The sequence below is a fragment of the Peromyscus eremicus genome, chromosome X (genome assembly GCF_949786415.1).
Source record: "Peromyscus eremicus chromosome X, PerEre_H2_v1, whole genome shotgun sequence".
Classification (NCBI taxonomy): domain Eukaryota; kingdom Metazoa; phylum Chordata; class Mammalia; order Rodentia; family Cricetidae; genus Peromyscus; species Peromyscus eremicus.
The window spans coordinates 100,987,425-101,011,222 of NC_081439.1; the positions used below are offsets into that span (position 1 = coordinate 100,987,425).

Here is a 23,798-nt window from a genome sequence, read left to right on the forward strand (position 1 = left end):
ACTGTTTTAGTATAAATATGTCTCATAATAACCCTGAATGTGGCATGATGGCTCAGTAAATAAAGGCACTACCTGCAAAGCCTCACAACCTGACTTCAAAATTTAGAACACACAGGATGGAAGGAGAGAACTGATTCTCAAGTTGTCCTCTGACATCCACACACATGCTGTGGCATGAATGTGCCCCTCCCACCACCCATGTAATAAATAAAGAATTGTTTAACATCTTTATTAAATGACCACTTGTTGTGAGACAGGTGCTTGCCCTGTAGCCCAGACTAGCTCAGAACTAGTCATGTATTCCAGACTAGCCTCTAATTCATAATCCTCCTGACTCAGCCTTCCAAGTGCAGGGATTACAAGCATGCACCACCATGCTCTGATCAGAGATATTCATGAATTGTGTAAATTTTGTTAGTTTGTGTGTGTGTGTGTGTGTGTGTGTGTGTGTGTGTGTGTGTGTGTGTTGCTGGCCATTAAACTTGGCCTTCACATGTTAAGCAAATGCTTTTTTTACTGAGTTATGTATCTAGCCACAACTACTACTTTCTAATGAAGAGGGGTGACAGTCACTTTTAATCTTCCTCTCCATCCCTTCAACATTTCTAAGAGTTGCTCCTTATATTCTTAGGCTTTTCAATTGCTGTCTAAGAAAGTGATGTTTAAACAACCTCTGATATCATTTACAACTTGGCAGATTTTTCTGTTGTTAGACATAAACCCACAAGACCCCAAGCAAGGTCATAGGAAAATAATCAACTGAGACTAAATGAAATGATTTTGTCTAAGCACAGGCAAAACAAGGTCAGTGTGCCACCTAGGAAGCAATGAATGTCCCCTATTGTGCAACATAGGTGACTGCCATTTTCCCAATTACAGTATTAATCTCACTTCAATGTGTACCCACTATAAATAAGAATTACTGAGTTAAACAACCATACAATGGTTCCTGATTTCTGATTGCATCTGAGTTCAAGGGGATACCTATGTCCTGAGGCTCACTTTCAAATCGCCCAACTCTTCTAATGTTTTTTTTCTTGGTACTGCAGATTAAACCTGAGCCCACATGTTAGGCAAGTTCTCTACCACCGTGTTAGCTCCCAGGCTCTTTTCTAATTTTCATTTTGAGATAAGGGCTCACTGAGTTGCCAAGGCTGACCCTGAACTGGCTTTGTAGCCCAGGCAGGCCTTGAAGTTTCGACTCTGCTGCCTCAGCCTCCTACAGATCTGGGCTCACAGGCATACATCAGAAGACCAGCTCAAACAGGTTCTTTCTACCATCCTGTTACTGAGATACTCCATAGTTTCCTGGAGTGTGTGTTTTCTTTCCCTGAAAGAAAAATAGTAAGCTCAAACTATTGATTTTGGATATAATCTTTTTTTGAAGGCCTTGGTGGCAAAACAGTTCTCATCTTGATCTGCAAGCAGGAAGCAGAGAAAGAAAGCTGGTAATAGCATGACTCTTTTGAAACCTCAAAGCCAGCCCCCAGTGACACACCTCCTCCAACAAGGCCATAGCTCGTAGTACTCCCCAAATGATTCCACCAACTGGGGACCCAAGTATTCAAACATATGAGCCTATGGGGTCAGTTCTCATTCAAACCACCAAACTGATGCTACTGATGCTATATTATGTGTTTAAATTATATATTGACGTGTTTATTACATGTTCCTTATTGTTGGTTGTTGTTTTTAACACTTTTGGCTCTTTGCTCTTTTGGGGAGCCTGCCACCCAGCTCCCAAATAAATAAACATGGAGACTTACTATTACTAATAAATGCCTGGCCTTGATTTGGCTTGTTTCTTAACAGCTTTTCTTAAGTTTAAATTATCCTATCTACCTTGTGCCTCTAGGCTTTTACCTTTCTCTATTTCTGTATTTCTTTTCTTTCCTTCTAATTCTGTGTCTTTCTGTGTGGCTCGGTGGCTGGCCCCTAGCATCCTCCTCTCCTTGTTCTCTTGCTCTTTCTTCTTTACCTCCCAGATTTCTCCTTCTATTTATTCTTTCTGCCTGCCAGCCCTGCCTATCCTTTCTCCTGCCTCACTATTGGCTGTTCAGCCCTTTATTAGACCATTAGGTGTTTTAGACAGGCACAGGAACACAGCTTCACAGAGTTAAACAAATGCAACATAAAAGAATGCAACACATCTTTGTATCATTAAACAAATGTTCCACAGTGCAAACAAATGCAACACATCTTAAAATAATATTCTACAACAGTTCCTCCCATTAGCACATAAGTTTCATGAAGACTGGAATGTTCCTTGATAATAATTATATCCACATACCTAGAACCTTGACTGGCCCGAGTTGGTACTAATTAATATGTATTTAATGCATATTAAGCAACTTAATGAATAGATTTATATTGTGTTCAGTCTTATACATCTCATTCTGTCACATAGTTAGAATTAATCTCATTCTTTGGTCTCATTCTCCAGTTGGATAAGTTCATTATAAAATATCCATTCTCTCTCTCTGCCTTCCTCCCTCCTCTCTCTCTTTTTCTCTCTGTTTGTGTGATATGTATACATGTGTAGTGTATGTACACATATGCTTGAAGGTATGTATGCATATTTATGTGCACACCTGTAGAGGCCAGAGATTGATGTGAATATCTTCCATTATTTCTCTATATCTTATCTTTTGAGACAGGGTCTCACAGTGAATCCAGAATTTGCCTAGTGACTAGACTAGCTGACCACAGAACTCCAGGGTTACAGACCTTCCAAACTGGCTTTTATCTGGGTGCCTGTTGTGGTTTCAATACAAATGGCCCTCATATATGGTCTCAAATATTTGAATGTTTGGTTCCTGGTTGGTAGAACTGTTTGGGAAGGATTAGGAGGTGTTGGTCTTATTAGAGTAAGTATGTCACTAGGGGTGGGGTTTAAGAGCTTAAAAGACTTGGTACCAATTTAAATTTGCTGTTTCTTGTTTTTGGTTCAAGATGTGGGCTCTCAGCTTGCTATTCCAGCCACCGTACCTGCTGCCTCAGCTCAGCTTTCATGAACTCTTTCCCTCTAGAGCTGTAAGCCCAAATCAATTATTTCTCTATAAGTTGCCTTGGTCATGGTGTTTTATCACAACAATAGAAAAGTAACTAAATACACTGGAGTTTCTGCAAATTGGTGCAGCCACTGTGGAAATCAGTGTGGAGTTGCCTCAGAAAAATAGAAATAGATCTATCATATGACCCAACTCTACCACTCCCAGGCATATATCTGAAGGACAACATTTCCTACTATAAAGACACATGTGTATCCATGTTTGTAGCTACTCTGTTCACAATAGCTAAGACATGGAAACAGCCTAGATGTCCATCAACTGATGAACGGATAATGAAAATGTATTAACTATATGCAATGGGATTTTACTCAGGTATATAACCTATTCATTAAACAATCACTAACAATTACATGTAAGAATCTTAGTGCTTCTAAGGATGAAATGCTATAGAAATAATGATAAACAACACAAATATTATTACCTTTCAGATAGGGCTCATTTGATTTTTGGTTTGTTTTTCCCTTCTTGTAAAATACTTTCATCCGTGTTTATGGACCTACTGAGCCCTCTGAAAAGGGAGAAACTTAGCTTACCTGGTGTGTATTTGCTGCAGATCTAATGTTATCACTGTTAATAGAAATGGAGTTAATAAGTACTGGTCCATTTAATATTCATGTTAATAAGGTACTGTACCATTTAATATTCGCTTAACAAGAGTTATCCGAATACAGGTTTCTTCTTAAAAGTAGACAGTGCAATTTGGTTGTCTTGTTATCCTACAATTTGAAGTATGACTTAAGAATTTTTAACACACAGTTTATATTTCAAGGTGGCTTATCATCCAAGCAATAGGCTAACACAACAGATTTCGAATTTGGAGAAGTGAAACTCTGAAAGTGTTTAAGCCCTGGGGGCTTACACAGAGTTTGAGCAAACAAGACTAGCTTCCTTCCCACTGGGAGCAATGCTAGATGCTCTTTTCAGAGCGCAATCCCTTTCCCACACCGCATTGCGCTCTGAAAAGAGCAGAGCACTTTAAGAGCTTCCCAGTTACGGAAAGAGCCGAAGGCAGGACGTGGCGCTGAAGCCAAGCCGCCGAGGACTCGGGCTCTTCCGGACAGCCCCGGACAGCTCTCGGAAGAGGAGGGCGGCTCGCCCGCGCGCTGCGCCCTCTGTCGGCCAAGTGGGACGTCCGTAGCGGCGACGGTGGTAGTCGCTTCGACGTTGACGGAGACTGGAGCGACGTTTAAAGAGGCAGCAGAAGCGCCCGGAGTCCGGCTTTTTCTTGTGGGAGGACTCTGACCCTTCCTCAGCCGGAAGAGGAGAAAGCGGCCGCGCCGCCAAGCAGGTGAGGAAAGGGCTGGGGTCCGGGCTGAGGAGTAGGAGCCCGCCTGCGCCTTCATGCCCTGGCCGCGCCTACGTTTGCATTCGCCTCACTTGAACCAGGAAGCGGCAGAGTCGGAGGCTCAGCTCCTCGGCTCTTTCTTTGTGTGGGCCCGGGAGCGCCCGAGGAAGAACCGGGAGGGCGCGGCGTGGTCCCCTGAGCTGTCCCGAGCCCGAGCCGCTGGCACCCTAGGTTAGGCCTTGGAGCGTAGGGGACCCCACCACAGCTACCCACTTGACTTTCCCCTTTCCCTTCTGCCAGCCTTTGGGGTTGGGGGTGGGGTGCTCTTTTTCCACCCACCTCCTAATTTGACTAGACTAAGCTTTGCTACAGGGCCCATCATCCTCTTCTGTCCCCAGCTCCAGGACATAACAATACCTACTGCTTCGCCTGACCCCCCTACCCCCAACACTGTACCTTTCAGATCTAGGCCTTCTACTTTCTCCAGCACCAGCCCCCATCGCTCCCGCCTTCGCTCTGCTATTTGCACCTCCATCTCTATTTGCAAGAAGCTAGCCTTTGCACGTAAATTGGCCTTAAAAAACTCGATTGCATCTAAGTTCAAAGGAAGAGGGAGGTGGTGGAAGAAAAAAAAAATAGTGTTCAGCTCTTCAGGGAGCCCTGTGTTGGTTTCTTTCACTCTTTGGCGGGTGGTTTTTATCTCTTCCCTACTTTCATCAGCCTTCTAAACCTGCCCACAATCAAAGGTTTGTCACACAATGGTAATAGGATGTCTTTTCCACAGTCAGGTTGTAAATCTCTGGGGAGGAAAGGTTTGAGACCCACTTGGGTTGATCCTGGGCCAACCCTGACAAGCAGGATGGATACCTAAACAAAATGAAACCAAATCCCAGTGTCACCTGGACACCTGCATTGAAACATTCCGACATTGGGAAAAAAATAATTGCAAACGATAAAAATCAGGTGGCCATATATAGAACCCTCTCCACTTAAAGGTGTTTTCTGTCAAAATCTTCATATTTTGGATTGTTAGTACATTGTCCAGAGGTCACACTTGATGATGAATGCCTTTATTTATGATAGCCTATAATTCCTTGGTTCTATTAAAATGGAACAGCTAATATGCTTTTAAAAACCCTTGACTTTTAAGCTTTTGCCTATAGATCGATTTTAAGTTATGATGTTGGAAATTTTTTTTAAAATATAGAGATACTCTGCCTGCCACGTGTGTGTTTGTGTATCATAATTACCTTGACAGTAATATTCTTCAGTAACTTTAAAAGGAAAGCATACTAATGGCAAAATAATTCTTTACCAATGGTACTTAGCAAGTAATGATTAATGCATAATATTCTCATATAACATGTGTTTGTGCTTATAAATGTTTTAAGAAATGCATATGGCTTTTTTGCACTCTGACCACATTGTTACACACTCTGACTACACTGTTACTATGATAGCTTCTGTGAAATGCAAAAAGAGTCACACAACAGAGACACTACCTACCTTCTGTGTAGTAATACTGCCTGTGTTCCAATAAGTTGCTGTTTTTGTTTTAACTCACTTATTTGAAGAGAAATAAGTTCTTATACTAGTGCACATAATTTTTTACCAACAAAGTATGATGTTTCCAGTTTTTATGTTAAGTAAGCACTAAGAAATGGAATGCTTTTCCTTTCCATTTTCTTGTTCCTTCAAGAGAATATGTGTTGCCTTCACTTGGTGCTCTAACACTGCCCCTCTGGAAAGTGTAGAGGGGTGGGCATAGAAGGGCAAGGGGTAGATAACGAAAAAGATGGGAAATTGTGAGGTAAGAATTGCCAGTGTTTGTTATTGTCCTTGTTGTCAGGGTTAACTTTGGCATATGATCTTACTAATAAGATTAGCTGAAATTAAAGAGACTATAAATTTCAGACTTAATACTAAACACACTAAACTGTTTTGGCATTTAAATCATTCATTTGCAGAAGAAGTAACTTGTATGCTTTATGATGAAGATTTTTTTAATTAAATATTAATTCTTATCTCTTAAAGAAAAAATAAAATTGGGGCTAAGAAAGTGACTTCTAATTTTAAAAGGGTAATTAGTGACAATACGTTTTTCTGAATTTCAAAAGAAGGTGACCAAGGGGATTATTGTTTTCAGATCTGCACAGCAATTTAAAACTGTTTTGACTTTTTTCAGAGTAAGTCATGAGGTTTGACACATGGTCCAAAGCTGGTGTACGGAAGCAGCATATTTAAAAGTCAAGATGTTAAACCAAACTTGGATTTAAATTTAAGTCAACTGTTTAATACTTCTGTGCCTTAAATTCTAAATAATTAAGTACTTTTGGTTTTTCCCTTCCTAATCTACCCTCTTCCCTTCCTCCCCTTCTAGGCATGGAGAGTAGAAAACTGATTTCTGCTACAGACATTCAATACTCTGGCAGTCTGCTGAACTCCTTGAATGAACAGCGTGGCCATGGACTCTTCTGTGACGTTACTGTTATTGTGGAAGACCGAAAATTCCGGGCCCATAGGAACATTCTTTCAGCTTCAAGTACATACTTCCATCAGCTCTTCTCAGTTGCTGGGCAAGTTGTTGAACTGAGCTTTATAAGAGCAGAGATTTTTGCAGAAATTCTGAATTATATCTATAGTTCTAAAATTGTCCGTGTTAGAGCAGATTTACTTGATGAGTTGATTAAATCGGGGCAATTACTAGGAGTGAAATTTATAGCAGAGCTTGGTGTCCCACTGTCACAGGTTAAAAGCATATCAGCACAAGATGGTACTGCTGAGACCTTACCTCCTGATTCTAGTGACAAAAACATTGACATACAAAAATCAAAGGATGAAGCCCAAGATACTGGGGCTACTGTGATGCCCATTATAACCGAGTCTTTTTCATTATCTGCTGAAGATTATGAAATGAAAAAGATCATTGTAACTGATTCTGATGATGATGATGATGATGATGTCATTTTCTGCTCTGAGATTTTGCCTGCAAAGGAGAATTTGCCAAGTAACAACACGATGACACAGGTCCAGCCTAATCCAGCCCCTGTTGCTATTTCAGAAGTGACACCTTGTGCTAGCAATAACTCCCCCCCTTTAACAAACATCACACCTGCTCAGACGCTTCCCACTCCTGTAAATCAGGCAACTCTTAGCCAGACACAAGGAGGTGAAGAATTGCTGGTGTCTTCAGCTTCAACACATCTGACTCCTAACATTATCTTATTAAATCAGGCTCCACTTACTACACCACCCAGTGTCAGTTCTTCACTTCCAAATCATATGTCCTCTTCAATCAATTTACTTGTACAGAATCAGCAGACACCAAACAATGCTGTTTTAACAGGAAACAAGGCCAATGAAGAGGAAGAGGAAGAAATTATAGATGATGATGATGTCACCATCAGCTCCAGTCCAGACTCAGCAGTCAGTAATACATCTTTGGTCCCACAGGCTGATACCTCCAAAAGTACCACTTTTGATGGTTCATTGACACAGAAGATGCAGACTCCTGTACTTCTTCAAGAGCCACCTTCCAATTCTTTAAAAATTTCAGATGTAATTACTAGAAACACTAATGATCCAGGTTTAGGATCAAAGCATCTAATGGAAGGTCAGAAGATCATTACTTTAGATACAGCTACTGAAATTGAAGGCTTATCAACTGGTTGCAAGGTTTATGCAAATATCGGTGAAGATACCTATGACATAGTGATCCCTGTCAAAGATGACCCTGATGAAGGGGAGGCCAAACTTGAGAATGAGCTACCAAAAACATCTGGCAGTGAGCCATCAAACAAGCGTATGAAAGTAAAACATGATGATCACTATGAGTTAATAGTAGATGGAAGGGTCTATTATATCTGCATTGTATGCAAAAGGTCATATGTCTGTCTGACAAGCTTGCGAAGACATTTTAATATTCATTCTTGGGAGAAGAAGTATCCATGCCGTTACTGTGAGAAGGTATTTCCTCTTGCAGAATATCGCACAAAGCATGAAATTCATCACACAGGGGAGCGAAGGTATCAGTGTTTAGCATGTGGAAAGTCTTTCATCAACTATCAGTTTATGTCTTCACACATAAAGTCAGTTCATAGTCAAGATCCTTCTGGAGACTCAAAGCTTTATCGCTTACATCCATGCAAGTCTTTACAGATCAGACAGTATGCATATCTTTCTGATAAATCAAGTGCTATGCCTGTCATGAAGGCTGATGCTATTGGGTATAAGGTTGATGCTGGAAAAGAGCCTCCAGTAGGGACCACATCTACTCCTCAAAACAAGCCAATGAACTGGGAAGATATTTTTATTCAAAGGGAAAATGATTCCATTTTTAAACAGAATGTAACAGATGGCAGTACTGAGTTTGAATTTATAATACCAGAATCTTACTGAACTCTTTTGAAATATCAGAAAGGGTTAGATTAAGGGGCAGGGATTTCAGAAGACCTGTGAAACAAATTAAGGTGAAAACGTGTTAATTTGATCTGCCATGTCATCTGAAAGTAGTCTAGTTGCATTGTTAATTTTTAGAAGCAATTTTTTTCTAAAAGTTTTGAGTAGAGATTGAACACCCCCTGAAGTATCTGTATAGTTTAGCTTTCAGCTCATTTAAAAGACATGACTTTTTAAAGGTACACAGAGAGAGTTTTCTGAATAGAATTTGAAGCCATCTAAAGGTTCTTTGAGAATTATTGAAGTTACTAATATACCCTGGTACAGCTTATACTGTTCCCCCTTCCATGTTAGCACTTTACTGCTGAATTTTCAATTTTCTTAATGTTAAGCCTAAGTGTGTTGTGTCTTGTATACAGCATAAAAGGTAAGGAACTTCCAAAACTTGTTGTAGTAAATTTCAGAGTAAGTCCTAACTTGGTGATTTGTTCTGTCAGGTCCAAATGGGGATTAGCCTCCTGCCTCCCTCCCACTATAAAATAGCCATGCAAACAGGTCTAGCCTATGAAGAATGAGTTAGTTCTAGCTAATTGGGATCAACCATCGCTTTCATTGCCGTAGTCTGTAAGAGATTTTGATGGCAAGGCCACTGTATACCTTTAAAATGACCCTGAGCAAAATGAAAATGAGCTAGCAGGCATGCATGTAGTGCAAACAGGAGGTAATGCAAAGTTCTTTTTTTCTTGCTTATCTTTAATCTTCTACTTTTATATGGAGATTTTTGTTAATTATGGTTAAAAAAATGTTTCCACAAAATGTTGTGAATTTACTATGTGAAAGCCACCAACTGCATCTTTATATATAGTGCTAGTAAATGTTGAGATTCCGTAGATGAGACTTGTGTGTTTTGGGTGGGAGGCTCCTGACATACATTTTTAAAAGCTCACGTTAGAATCTCCAGTAGGAAGTTTTCATTTTAGGTAGTTTTAATGGCAATCTAACATTGTCCTTTCAACAAGGTCTTTTGGGGTTTTTTTTAACCCCTTAAAATAAGTTCTGATCTATGTGCAAACTGCTGTTATATTGTAGCAGAAACTACATGTGGAATACTGCAGGCATGTCGGTTCCTGTTTATTTTGACAACAATATCACCTTTCTTCCTTTTAAGATGGCACATACTTAAATACTTAGAATTTAAAACTTACCAAGAGTAGTAATAAAAGGAATCAGGTTGGAACAGATATATAGCTTAGCATTTATAACAGATTTAACACAATTCTGTAAAAATTTAACCTAATTTTTTTGCAATGGAAAAAATAATAGATACTGAAAATGGTTGCATTGCATAGTTATTAGTCATTTGTGACATTGCTTATATTTCTTAGTTCAGCATAGGTATTTTCATTCTCCTTACAGTGTATTTTTATCTGTTTCTTGACTTTGAACTTAAAGCTTTAATCATAATTTTTTATGCATAGGTCATTCTTCTGGTGGTAACTAGGTGTGAAGATAAAAGTTTAAGTGTTTCTTAAGTTGGTAGCTGAGGGTATGAAGAATCAGTGTTTGCAATAATACAAAGAAGAAGGATAGCCCCCACTTACAGAGTAGTAGAGTGCTATACATTTATGTTTTCTGTTTCATAAGCTTAGGCCTTCAAACCATTTTCATAAACTAAATCTTAGAAAACTGAAAATCACCTTGTAACTCTAGACTCTGATCTCTGTGATCATGGTATCTATTTCCTTTCTCTGTAGATATTGATGTTACTGCTTTTTGAATATAGGGTATGCTTAAAAATATTCCCCGTTAAAGTTTGAGTTTCATGAATTCAGTTTCAGCAGTTAGATATAATTACTTCTACCTGTGTGAGCGACAGTGATGTTTCAGTCTCAGCTGCTAGGTAAATTAGTTTGCTATGATAAAACTTGCTAGTTCCTACAAGCCTATTATGGTTTTTTGTTTTATTTTGTTTTTTTTTTGTTTTGTTTTTTGTTTTTGTTTTTTGTTTTTGTTTTTTTCGAGACAGGGTTTCTCTGTATAGCTTTGGAACTTGTCCTGGAACTCACTCTGTAGATCAGGCTGGCCTTGAACTCACAGGGACCCACCTGCCTCTGCCTCTTGAGTGCTGGGATTAAAGGCACGCATCACCACCACCCAGCTCCCTACAATCCTGTTATAACAAACTAGGAATAATGAAAAACTGTCTGTTCTGAATAACATTGGGAAAATTATTTACCACTGCTACTGTACTCTAAATTTTGAATAAGAACTTAGAAATGTCGTGCCTACTGAACGTAGCTGCTGGAGTTTGCAGGGAGGAGGAGATCTAGAAAGTTCAATTGTAATTTTGCCAAGAAGACTCTTACACATGTTTGGGGGTCTTTGGGGTTTTTTTTTTTAAATAAGTTTTCATGTCAAAAGTTCAGAGTTTTGTGGGGTCCACCTGCCTCTGACTCCCTAGTACTGGGATTAAAGGCATGCACCACCACTGCCTGGCTCACAGTTCAGAGTCTTTGTGGAATACCCCTTTGGACAAAAACTCTTTACTGTTAGGCATTATTGGATTAGAAATTTGTAGCAAGATGCTATTTAAAACCTACTGTGAAGATTTTCTATTTTTTTTACTTCTGACTACTGAATTTCCTATTTTTCTTTCAAGTTGGCTTCAGTTTTGCTCAACTACTAAATTACCTGTAGCTATTCTGGATAGAATCTGTTTGAAATAGTAACTTTGTTGAAAGAATCAAACTTTTGAAAGTCGGTAGCAGTCTTGCAAGATTAACTAAGATATCTGGTTATCATTTTTGTGGTGACTATCTTCCATAGAGTCACTGAAGAATTTGTTCCTAAAATAAGTGAACACTGATCTAAGCATTTAAAAGTATCATCATGGTATGTGTATTCTGAGGAATTAATGCAAATTCAACAGCACTGGCTTCCTTACCTCTGCTAGGCATATGAAACCTTGTTCATTTCCCCTCATACTACAATGTTCATATTTGTACAATCTTCTTTATCATGACTTAAGTTCTGCTTTTCATTAACCATACTTGATACCAGTTCATAGAGTTTCTTAGGATGAAATAAAGTGTATTCGTTCTAATTTTTGAGTGTATTTTTTACAAGATTATTGTGAATGAGTTCCATAGGCTTTCTATTCTATTGTTTTTCTGGGTTCTGATTGTTTTTTCATAGCAGGAGAGAGGCTGTCTTTCTGATGACAGACAGCATGGCAGAAATTGTCATTAGGTTTTGTGTATTGGTTAAGCATGTCCCATTGTTTCTCGAACCATCACAGTCAAAAGTCGTTTTAGCGGATCCACTGTACTTTTGTACATAACATGAGAATGCCTGTAAGTGGCTAGGGAGGAGAATAGTTTTATTAATTTGAAACATCACAAAAGCCGTCTGGGTTTCCAACATGGCAGTGATACAGATTTTAAGCAATATCTAGTTTATACAGGTTCTGAATTAATATTTTAATAATTCATGCCCAGTTCAATACTTTAAAGCAGAATTAGGAAGAAAGCAGTAAATGTTATAAAATGCAGTCAAGATACATTGGAAATACAAATTCCGTCATTACAGCAAATGTTTTGCAGAATAGTGAAGCAGCAAATATTAATCTTTCCTAAAGTAACATGCAGTTTATATAATTCAATGTAATAAAAAAAAGCTGCTCAAATTAAGTGTTACAAAATCTATACTGTTTCAAGTTATTTTGTAAAGTAAGAAAAATACATAGAAATGAGTCATAGAATCTTAATAGTTTAAGAAATGTGATCATTGAAGATATACTTTGTAATGGTGCCTTTAAAAATATACACATTCACTAAAGCAAGGGGTAAAGTGTAAATGACAAAAAATACTGTTAGATAGTACAAGGTAGTATTTGTATAAGAAGTCAATTGGTTATTAGTCCTTTTTTGAAATCCAATAGAATTGTATTATGTTCAAAACTAAAACTAACCGTAATTTTCTGTAACATGAAAGGGTTGTGGTCTTTTGGATTGGAAATCTGGCTAGGACAATCTGACACCAAAGGTTAAACAATATTTTGCCAACATTTCCTGTGAACAGTGAGTGCACTTGTTGTGCCCTGATTCTTGAGACCAGGTGTCTACAAGGTAGATGGGAGCACCAGCATTTGTCTGCTGCCTCGAACCGTCAAAGATGGGAGGCAGCGAAATGGGCTAGAAGTGTTTCCAGTGTGGGTTCTGTTTGCACAACTGTCTAATTAGGGATCCTCTGTAGCGCCTGTACTTTTACATAATACAAGTGTAGGATTATCAATCTTCCTTTAAAACCAGTTCTCAGGTTAAAATAAAATCCCAGTGAACGTGTTCATGCAGAGTGAGGGCATGGGTGCCAGAGTGTTTTTAACTCAACAGCTTGAAGGTTTAAAGCTCTGTGTAATTAAAACAACTGTATAACTATCACAATGTGCCAGATGGATTTTAAATGTGTAACACTTAAGAATTTGTCAAGTTGGCTACATTTGAGGTCTTGAAGACTTGAAATGACATTGTAACACTTTCATAATCTTGAATTGAATGCTGTCACAATTGATATCAACGGGGGATAAAAGGACCAATAAGCGCAGTGGCATTAAAATACAGATGAGTTTTCAGGGCTGGGGTGCAGGATCGTGCGGTTTGCTGGGGTTAAAGCACAATACCCAAAGATTAAATAGTCACAAAGATAAGTAACAATTCATATCACGACCCAATCTAATCTAGCATTTTAAACTCTGAATTTCAACTGTAAGATTTATATCTCCAGTAACAAATGTGTTTTGTAATAATGCAACATATAATAGAAACACTGTCTCCTAAGTTGTCAGATGTATACCAAGATCTACTGAAAACAGCACAGGCTTGCTCTGTATTTCAGTGCTTCTGGATCAGCCATTCCTGTTCTCCCACCACTCAAGATGAGGGACTATTGCACTTTTCCCCTTAGGAGGTACCAGTAACAAAAGCTGAGCTGAATGATCACAACAGCCATTTTTACAAGACTCAAAGAAGAACAGAGTAAGATATGGGCAGCTTTTTTTTCAATATCCAGACATGAGCAAACAAAAATCTTAGCCAGAATTTTACTTAGTACAACTACTTCCCTTCTTGGAAGTACTGGGTTTGGCCTAGCCAATCCTCCCCTTCCCTGATAATGAATAAGCTTCATCCCTATCTTTCCCTAGCTTGGCAAGCTGTTGTAAAACTTTATGCGTAAGAGTCACACTTTAGATGTTGTGCCCTACACACTTCCACTAAAGCAGAAATACAAAAGCCACAACAATCTCAATAGCCGACAGGTGTTCCTCTTTAAGGACTGTAAGGTGGTGGCTTTTCAAAAGGTGGGTAGTAGGGTGGAGAATAACGGGGCGGTGCGCTGGAGGACCACATGTAGCTGGGCGAAGGAGAGGCAGACTGGGCCTCCGGCTCGTCAGAGAGTCCAGAGGGAGGGGAGGATGGGAAGACACTGGAATGCTGCGTAATGAAAAAAAAAAAAAAAACAGCAGCTTAGGTGGTGAATTTGCAATTCCTTCAACAGACTTTAAAATGAGTATAGGCCAAATCTCTTTCTGTTTAGAAAAATAGTTTTTAAATCTTACGGTGTCAGTAAGGGACATGACAGCTCTGCAGGTCACTCAGGCTGCAAACTTCATGCGGAAAGTTTTGGGGATCCTCCTCTTCCCCCTTGACCTCTACATCTAGACCGTTATGCAATCCTGCTGCTTCTGCTGCGTGGTTTCTTGAAGACCTCACTCCTTTTTCTGCATGTGTCACTCAAACCATCAGTACTCTCTCCTAACCTATGCTCAAAGCATTACAACTAGTCTTTCAAAAAGTCTGTGGCTTAAGGATGTTTAATGAGGTTAAGTAATTGATCCCTAGGAAAACTTTCTGTAGGACTATATCATTAGGAAGTCCAGGGCTCAGGGGCCCATGTCACAGACTAAAACTGAGGTTAGACAAATCATTTGGCTTGCTTGGCTCTCAAGTTGTGAAGTCCTGTTCCATATGAATTACCATCCATTTTATTACCCACAAACTCACTATAGATCGGAAAACAATGATTAACAAAGGCATGGGGGTGAGAAAACCAATGATAAGAGTGAGGAGTAGTATGTCAGTTTGCAGAGACTGGGGCTTCAATTTTCCCTTATTTGTTGTCTAACTTTGGGAAAGGAGCAGATGTGGATTTTTTAAATTAACCTGGTGAGACAGGAAAATTATAATATTAAGCAAAAATTAAAAATATAATATTAAGCAAGGTGTCCCAAACTCAGAAAGACAAAAACCTCATACTCTCATATGTGGATACTAACCTGTAAAGAATATGGGGGTGGGAGAGGAAGTGTGGGTAAAGCATGAAAAATAGGAGACCAAGAGAGAACAAAAATAGGGGGCAAAGAAGGATGAGAGTGAAGACAGAAAGACACATAGAACATGAAAAAGGAAAGAGATGGGGACGAAAGAGGGGGCATCAGAGATAGCAGGGTTGAGGACTTGAGAGGAGGAGAATTGCTAAAACACATTTTGTTTGAAAATGCCATAGTATCTGATGCCTAATATGCTGATTTAATATCTCTTAAATTTCCAAGGAAAAATGTGGGGCAGATTAGCCAAGGGTATTTTGCCCATGTCTCTTCCTGTGTCTTCCCATGTAATTTGCTCTCAAGGGAACTGACTTCTGAAGGGAGGGGCATGGTACAGCTAGCTGTCAACAGGTCCAGTGTGGATCCTGGTTCCATGAGCTCAGTCAGAAGTTTGCCTGTCACTGAGCAAAAGATCTCGCTCGACACAGTTAATGAATCTGTTTATGCCCATTGTTTTGTCTTTAATTGAGATTTGATATGTGATGAGATGAGTGAGCATTAGCTAAGCAAGAAAACAGTCCTCATCACATAGTAAAAACTCAGTATTTAGAAATATATTAAAATAACCAGTGAATTGCCGTAATAAGAATCACTTGTCTCCCTCTTCCCTGGCCTATGACCACCCATAACCCTAATAGTTTTCCTGCTCAGAGAAAGTTGATCTTTTTCTTTTTTTTCACTTTTCTATTTCCCAGAGCTCAGAACAGTGCTTAGGAAATAGTAAATGCTCAATAAATCTTGAATGAATGACTGTTACTTCAAGAGAATATATTAGGTAACCTTGGCATGCCGTTTAAAACTACAATCCATTTTCAGAGTCCACAATCATTCTAGAGCAAGGCTAAGATGAGATCTGACATATGGAGAGAACTACAAGGACAGTAAGAGTTAGGAAACAAATTCAGGGTCTCAGAACAAAGCTAATCAGCACACAGAATAGGAGGACTATAGGTATTCTAGTGTATCTGGGCTCCATGAGGATCTGGGTTTTTTAGAGCCACTTACACTAAATTTTCTCAAGAGCTCACGTGCTATTTCATCATGGAAGTGGGTGGAAGGGGGTCACATCTTTACTTGGTCTAGCCAGAGTTGGAGTAGATCACATCATTTTTCCATGCTTGTAGCAATCTTGGGCCAGCCCTGGCATGAGGCTTCCAAAGCATGAGACAAATTGGCAGAGTCTCATCCCCACACTAGACCTCTGTACTCCTGGGAGAGCAATGTCTAGATGTCAAGGTCCTGTATGAGACAGTGAAATACCTGCATCACATCATATTAGGAGTAAGGAGAGGGTAGCCATCCTCTTCCTTTTCTACCCAGTCACTTTTCTGAGCTTAGGAATGACTGGGTTACAGAACTTAGAGAACCTTTAAAGACAGCACAACTTGAGAGTGGGCCTGAGAAAAGCAAGATGTCTTCCTAAGTCTAAATTGCCACCTCGCTCCAAGAAGATATCCTTTATTAAAATGGTCCAGTTGTGCGTTATTTAATAACAGGGCTATGTTCTGAAGGGGGAAAAAAACACACTACTGGCTCATTGAGCAAACTTGTTCACTTAAGGTGACTATGACGTCAATCCTGCCACTATCCTGTCCTCATCATGATGAACTCTACCCTCTGATGTGAGTTAAAATAACCCCTTCCTAGGCTGGGTGTGGTAACACAGGCCTTTAATCTCAGGAGCTAGAGGCACAGGCAGGTGGATCTCTGTGAGCCAACTGTCAGCCTGATCTATATAAAAAGTCCCAGGCCAGTCAAGACTGCATAGTGAGACTGTATCTCAAAAAAAAAAAAAAATCTTTTTTTCTATTTTATCACACTGACAAGAAAAGTGAGTAATACATCTTCCTTTTCTTTCCCTTCTCCTCTCATGTTGCTTTCTTCTATTAAGAGTGTTTCTCTTGGGGCTCGGAGGTTAAGAGCACTGGCTATTCTTCCAGAGGTTCTGAATTCAATTCCCAGCAACCACATGGTGGCTCACAACCATCTGTAATGAGATCTCGTGCCCTCTTCTGGTGTGCAGACATACATGCAGACAGAACACTGTATACATAATAAATAAATAAATCTTTTTTTTTTTTTAAGAGTGTTTCTCTTAACCAGAGAGGAAAGGAAAAGCCACAGGGTCAAGGATCTCTGTGCCTGAGCATGTAGCACTCTGCCCTTCTAAATCCCACTCTAGGGATGGCAAGAGGCAGCAGGGCAGTTTGAGGCATTCACAGCCACAGGAGAGAAGGACAATTCCCTGCAGTAGAGCTGAAGTCGGTTGTGTCCTGAGAGCCATACAAAGGCTGCTGTGACTGGGCAGCGGCTGCTGTGGGTGGCAGTTGTACACTGTGAAAATAGAGGAGGCAGAAAAACAGCCACTGGACTTTCACTTCTCAATCTCATATTTGGTAAATATTAGGGGGTGGGTAGCAGAGAAGAGGTGATTCTCATTCCCCTCTGAGGTCAGAATTGGAAATCTAAAGGATAAATTTGAAGGTTCCTGGCAGAGCCAGGGAGCTAACTGGCTGTAGTCCACATACCCTTGGGGGTTGGAGAGGGAAAAAGGCCCACAGTACCAGCGCATAGTTTCCTAGCAACAGGCAAGCACCTTGAGAAATACTTGGCTTTGTTGCTGGAGAGCTGGCTTGATGCATTTTGGTTCCTGCTTGAGAGTTGAACTTTACTAATGCTTTGAATCTCTGCACACCACAAAGCACAAGGAACATCTAAGTAGCCAGCCCACTGCTGATCTTGTCAGCTCTGGCTTCCTGAGCTGCCTCCAAGGTCTGGGTGGCCTACCCTCTGATGTACTTAAGAGGGTACATAATGTACTCTAATGGTGCTATGGAGGGAGCCACCCTTCATGAACACAGATGTCTCTCTACCTCCTACCCCCTCACCTGCCCCATGTCTGTTCACGTTTTTTAATATCTGCACATTCTGTGAATGTGTGCACACCTCTCTTCATGAGGTCCATGAATCTTTTACTCAAAAAGGTGCCCTGGCACTGCCTAGTGACAATGACTAGTTAGAGAAGTTGTGTCCAAAAGGGGGGAAATTACAGGATTTGTTGATTTTTAAAAAGCATCCCCCCTACATTCTGCCATAGAAAGAAAAGGAAAGAAATGGAAGAGGAGCAGACAAAAAGGAAGAAGAAAAATGAGGAAGAAAGAGAGAAAAAGGAGAAAGGGAAAAGTTGAGAAGGAAGGGATGGGGGAAATAAAGAAAATGCAGAAATGGCTTTCGGAGCTTCAAGGTAACCTGCACCATTAACTCCTCCCACCCCCACAGGGTTGAAGCAATCCTTTTATTAAATGGGCTCAATTTATAATGAGTCACTTTTAATGGCTTCAGTGAAACATCGTGTACTTTCAGGTACTGAATAAAGAACATAAGCAGCGCTGTTTGCATTGTTCATGGGCTGAGATTTTTTAGCTTCAACTTGGCAATTCACCAAATGGACAGGAAAGGGACAAGTCCGGGAGTAAAGTAGAGGAACGAACCTAGCCTTGCAGACTGGGAAATATGGCCAGGAACCTTCATTGTTTTAGATAAAACTACACTGAGTTCAGTTTCCGAGCAGAAGTAGGAAGTGATAATGCCCTATAGAATTTGGGCTCAGCTGAAACAGAAGGGGTCGTGGGGAAATGGTCTCAAAGGGCAAGAGAAGTAGTGCTGGGGAGAAGAGAAAGGAGACTAAAGCCGTCTCAGCATATAGCCTTCCTGTTCTGAAGTACAGGAAGTTCATTAGAAGTGAGGAATTGGAGTGCAAGACTGAAATAGTCTGTTGCCTCACACTCAGGTCTCACAACTTCCTCAGGGCTAACTGATCCACAACAAATCCTTGCCCATTTCTGACCACAAGCAATGTTTCCTAGCCTTCCTAATAGGATCATTACACAGTGAAGACATGATTTTGAGGGACTCAAACAAACCCCTGTGAGGGACTGGTAAGATGGCTAATCCAGTAGAAGGCATTTGTCACCAAGCTTGACCTGAATTTGACTTGGGACCCACATGGTGGAAGGAGAAAACCAACTCCTGCAAGTTGTTCTCACTGCTTCACAAGTAGGTCCTGGCATACATGTATACACACACACACACACACACACACACACACACACACACACAATTAATTAGTTTATTAAAACCATGAATCTTTCTCATTCTATTAACCGAGAGAGAGGGAGAGGGAGAGGGGGAGAGAGAGAGAGAGAGAGAGAGAGAGAGAGAGAGAGAGAGAGAGAGAGAGAGAGAGAGAATAGAAATGATCAAATCAGAGTCACAGAGATAATCTTATTTATAAATGAACAAAATAGGGGCTGGAGAGATGACTCAGAGGTTAATAGCACTGGCTGCTCTTCCAGAGGACCTGAGTTCAATTCCCAGTACCCACATGGCGGCTCACAACTGTCTATAACTCCAGTTCCAGGGGACCTGACACCCTCACACAGACATACATGTAGGTAAAAAACACCAATGTCTAAGTACCTTAAAGAGGGATTTCCTATTAAGAGTTTGTGGGTAACCTCGGTGGTGGTGGCACACATCTTTAATCCCAGCATTTGGGAGGCAGAGGCAGGCGGATCTCTGTGAGTTCCAGGCCAGCCTGGTCTACAAAGGAAGTTCCAGGACAGACTCCAAAGCTACCCAGAGAAACCCTGTCTTGAACCCCCCCCCCAAAAAAAGAGTTTATGGTAACTGTCACATGGGATATTACTATTCCTAGTTAGAAGGTTCATCACGAAGTTTAACTTCCTAAAATCAATAGAATTTACTTTGATATGAAAATAAAAATAGCTCATCATGGAGGCTCACACCTATATTCCCAGCATTTAGGAAGTTGAATCATAAGTACTGCTACAGATTCAAGGCCAGCTTTTCTATCTAGTGAAACCTTGTCTCAAAAGGAACCATAGGAATCTGTGAAATGGTTCAACAAACAAAGGTGCTTGCCTCCAAGTTTGATGACGCGAGTTCAATTCCTAGAGCACGCATGGTGGAAGGAGAGAACAAGTTGTCCTCTGACCTCCACACATATGCTGTGGCACACACATGCACACACACAGACACCACACATACACACACACTAAATAACTGTTTTTTATAAATAAAAAGAAGAAAGAAAGAGAGAAATAGAAAGAAAGAGAGAGAGAGAAAGAAAGAAAGAAAGAAAGAAAGAAAGAAAGAAAGAAAGAAAGAAAGTGAGAGAGAGAGAGGGAGGGAGAGGGAGGGAGGAAGGGAGGAAGGAAGGGAGGAAGGAAGGAAGGAAGGAAGGAAGAAAGGAAGAAAGAAAGAAAGAAAAAGGAAGAAAGAAAGAGAAAAGGAAAGGAAAAATAGAAGACTCTTCTTGTGTTGGGCCCACAATCTCTCCATCCTAGGATGGTATGTTTTATTATTGAGACCCCAAGGGAATGGTACCATCCCTGTGTAAATTTCAACATACCTAAATTCTCTTAAAAGAGAAATATGTTGCCTCTGTCACTACTGAAATTATGCTCTTCTTTATAGTTGCCTTTTTGAGCAAAAAGAATTGGATAAGAAGTACTAGAGCCATCTTCCTGTAGCTAATAAGGCTTTAGTCAAATTCTAATATAATTTTTCTAAGCCTTAATGCTCTCTGCTGGAAGTGATAGTGTATTTAACAGGAGTGAACAAGTCTATATTCATATTATATTACTATAAAGCCATAGACCACTCCAAACCAAATACAACTAATAATTTTAAAGTTTCAATTATTTTGTTAAACTAAAGCTGAAATTAGGTTCTCCAAGGATTTCAGCTTAGCAAACATTAGCTAAAAAACTGATGCTTTATGTACCCTTGTGTCACTTATGGGATATAATCAATTGAAGCAAAAATCATTTGGAGTTTCTTTCCTTTAGAGAGATTTTCTGGGGGCTGGAGAGATGGCTCAGAGCACTGGCTGCTCTTCCAGAGGTCCTGAGTTCAATTCCCAGAAACCACATGGTGCTTCACAATCATCTATAATGAGATCTGGTGCCCTTTTCCTGAATAAAGGCATACATGCAGGCAGAACACTGTATACATAATGCATAAACAAATATTTTTAAAAATAAAATAAAAGGATTTTCCTATGGTCTCAGTTTTTGGTTGGCAAGGTTTTAGTGTCATACTTGGCCAATAGTTTACAATGACTTACATGGTTTAGAAGTATCCCCTAAAGGTTCAGATATTGAAGGTTTAGTCCCCAGCACTCTGAGGGGGTAATGTAACATTTACAAGCCTACACAACATGGCCAGTTGGTCACAGACTGAAGCCTCCAAAACTGTGAGCAAAAATAACCATCTCCCGTTTAAGAGTTGGTTATGGTCTTGTGTGTTTTGTCATGCTGAAGGAAAGCTACTAGCACAATCACTGTTCATATGCAAAAACCCATTTGACATGTTTTTTCAAAGCGCCTCCTCACTGCACACAGTGAGTTTCTTCTGCCCTTTTTATGCCTCCATTTCTCTACAGTTAGTCACATCTCAAAAGAAAAGGTTGAAAATGTGAAAATTTTTTTTTTTGGTTTTTCAAGACAGGGTTTCTCTGTGTAGTTTTGGTGCCTGTCCTGGATCTCAATCTGTAGACCAGGCTGGCCTCAAACTCACAGATATCCACCTGGCTCTGCCTCCCGAGTGATGAGGTTAAGGTGTGTGCAAAGGGACTTCCTCATTAGAGGTCTGATTCATACCTCTGTGTGACTGAGAACACACTTGGGTCAAGCATCAGGGCTATGCCTCTCCCCATGGCAAAAGCCACTGTTGAATAGGTGTCCATGGTAACTTACTCAAGCTGCCATCTCCCAGCCAAATTATCTTCTCTTAGTGTGTTTAAATACAGTCTGGGATACTTCACTCCTACCATCCTCCTCTGTTTTCCTCCCATTCTATTTCTTCTCTCATGCTCCTCCCACTTCCCTGCTCCTTCCATCATTTCCCTGCAGGTCCTTAATCTAGTCACTGTTTCCTCCAAGCTGATGAAGTCCATTGGGGTAGAGTGTCTGGCTAATTCCTATCAATTCCAAAAGCAATGGGAAGGGTCTATAAATAAGTCAGGGACAATAACAAGGACTGGGTTACAGCAAAGGGAGCAAAGAGGTTTTTTCTCTCTCCAAACATACCTGAAAGTCATAAGCAGAATAAGGTGGCAGGTGAGGAGGGCTATGGTAGTAGGTATTGTACGATGCCACTTGGGGACGAGCATAGTAAGAAACAGTCGGATGGGCATTTTCAACAGAGCAATTCAGTGCTGGAAGAGTAGGGTTCTGCAGAAAAACAAATTAGAAACAGTATATTACACACCAGCATCATTGCATGAATGGTTAAATTAAGCCATATCACTGACATATTATAGCATATCACCCGGCTATTGATAAACAAAGATTTGTATTTAGTGATATAAACAAATATTCCTGATATTTGTATATAATAGTGATATTATAAAAATAGTGGTATTTAGTGATAAAAAACACTTATATTTAGGTAAACAAAGACTTATATTTAGTGACAGAGAAAGCTGTCCAGAGTATCCTGTTATTTGTTTTCTATTTAAGGTTTTTTGCCTATATGTATGTCTGTGCACCCACACATGTGGCTGGAAGAGAATGTCAGGTTCCCTGGAACTGGAATTACAGATGATTGTGAGCCTCTCTGTGGGTGCTGGGAATTGAACCCGGGTCCTCTGGAAGAGCAGCCAGTCCTCTTAAGCACTGAGCCATCGCTCCAGCCCCTGTTGTTATTTTTTGGCTACTATGGAGCTAGAAATATAGCTCAGTGGTAGAGCATTTGCCTAGTATATGCAAGGCCTTGGATTCAATGCCCAGTACTGTGAAAAGAAAGGCTACTGGGATAAATTAATGTAGTGTGCTCTCATTTATGTTTTAAAACCTCAGTTACATATTTATGTGTGTGAATGCAAAGAAATTAATTTGGAAATATTCATAGCAAACTGTTATTTAAAGTTACCTCTGCAGAGGGAAGTAATATTAGGAGGAAAATGGAAACTCTTAACTTTCTTTTATATATGCCAATATTTTTCCAATTAATACATATTGGGTCATTTTTTTTTATACTTTATATTAATCTTAGATTTATGTATTTTATTTTATGTGTATGAGTGTTTTGCCTGCATGTATGTATGTGCACCACATGTATGCATGGTGCCCACAGAGGTTAGAAGAGGGTATCAGATTCCCTAGAACTAGAATTACAGATGGTTGTGAGCTACCATGTAGGTGCTGGGAACCCAACCTCAGTCCTCTGCAGTAGCAACAAGTGCTCTTAACCACTGAGCAATCTCTCCAACCCCCTCCACTTTTAAAAAAAGATTTATATTTATTTATGTGTGTATGTGTACATGCATGCATGTATGTGCATGTGTCTGTATGTGAATGTGTGAGGACAGTGTCTGTGAAGATCAGAAGATGGCATTGGATCCCCTGGAGATGGAGTTACAGATGGTTGTGAGCCACCACGTAGGTAGTAAAACAGAACTTTGGTCTTCTGCAAGAGCAGCAAGTACCCTCAACCCTTGAGCCAGTGGTCCACTACCCACACCCCACAACTTTTTAGCCTGAAAATCCAAATCTACAGAAATGTTGAAATCATTTTGGTAATGCTTTCATTATTTTTGCAAATAAAGCAGTGTGTGAATGCTTTCTATCTTTGC

At 40.0% G+C, this 23,798-nt stretch overlaps 2 protein-coding genes across 4 annotated transcripts in view; one reads left to right on the forward strand and one right to left on the reverse strand.

The window, feature by feature from the left end:
- Positions 1-4,206: 4,206 nt before the first annotated feature.
- Zbtb33 (zinc finger and BTB domain containing 33) lies at positions 4,207-11,857 on the forward strand. Its single transcript, XM_059251454.1, has 2 exons — positions 4,207-4,359; positions 6,737-11,857. Exon 2 carries the CDS (start codon positions 6,739-6,741, stop codon positions 8,752-8,754), a length of 2,016 nt encoding a protein of 671 aa, XP_059107437.1. The 5' UTR covers positions 4,207-4,359; positions 6,737-6,738; the 3' UTR covers positions 8,755-11,857.
- Positions 11,858-12,116: 259 nt separating this feature from the next.
- Positions 12,117-23,798, reverse strand: part of Tmem255a (transmembrane protein 255A) — a 49,909-nt gene continuing 38,227 nt past the window's right edge. For all 3 annotated transcript variants that reach the window (XM_059251457.1, XM_059251456.1, XM_059251455.1), the window contains 2 exons: positions 22,252-22,395; positions 12,117-14,243 (listed from right to left, as the gene is read on the reverse strand). In XM_059251457.1, the coding sequence (XP_059107440.1) occupies positions 14,079-14,243; positions 22,252-22,395 (309 nt within the window). In that variant the 3' untranslated portion in view covers positions 12,117-14,078. The remainder of the gene's footprint in view (positions 14,244-22,251; positions 22,396-23,798) is intronic.

What these genes read in the sequence shown, in the direction of transcription:
- Zbtb33 (XM_059251454.1), top strand. Translation starts at nt 6,739, where the DNA reads ATGGAGAGTAGAAAACTGATTTCTGCTACAGACATTCAATACTCTGGC.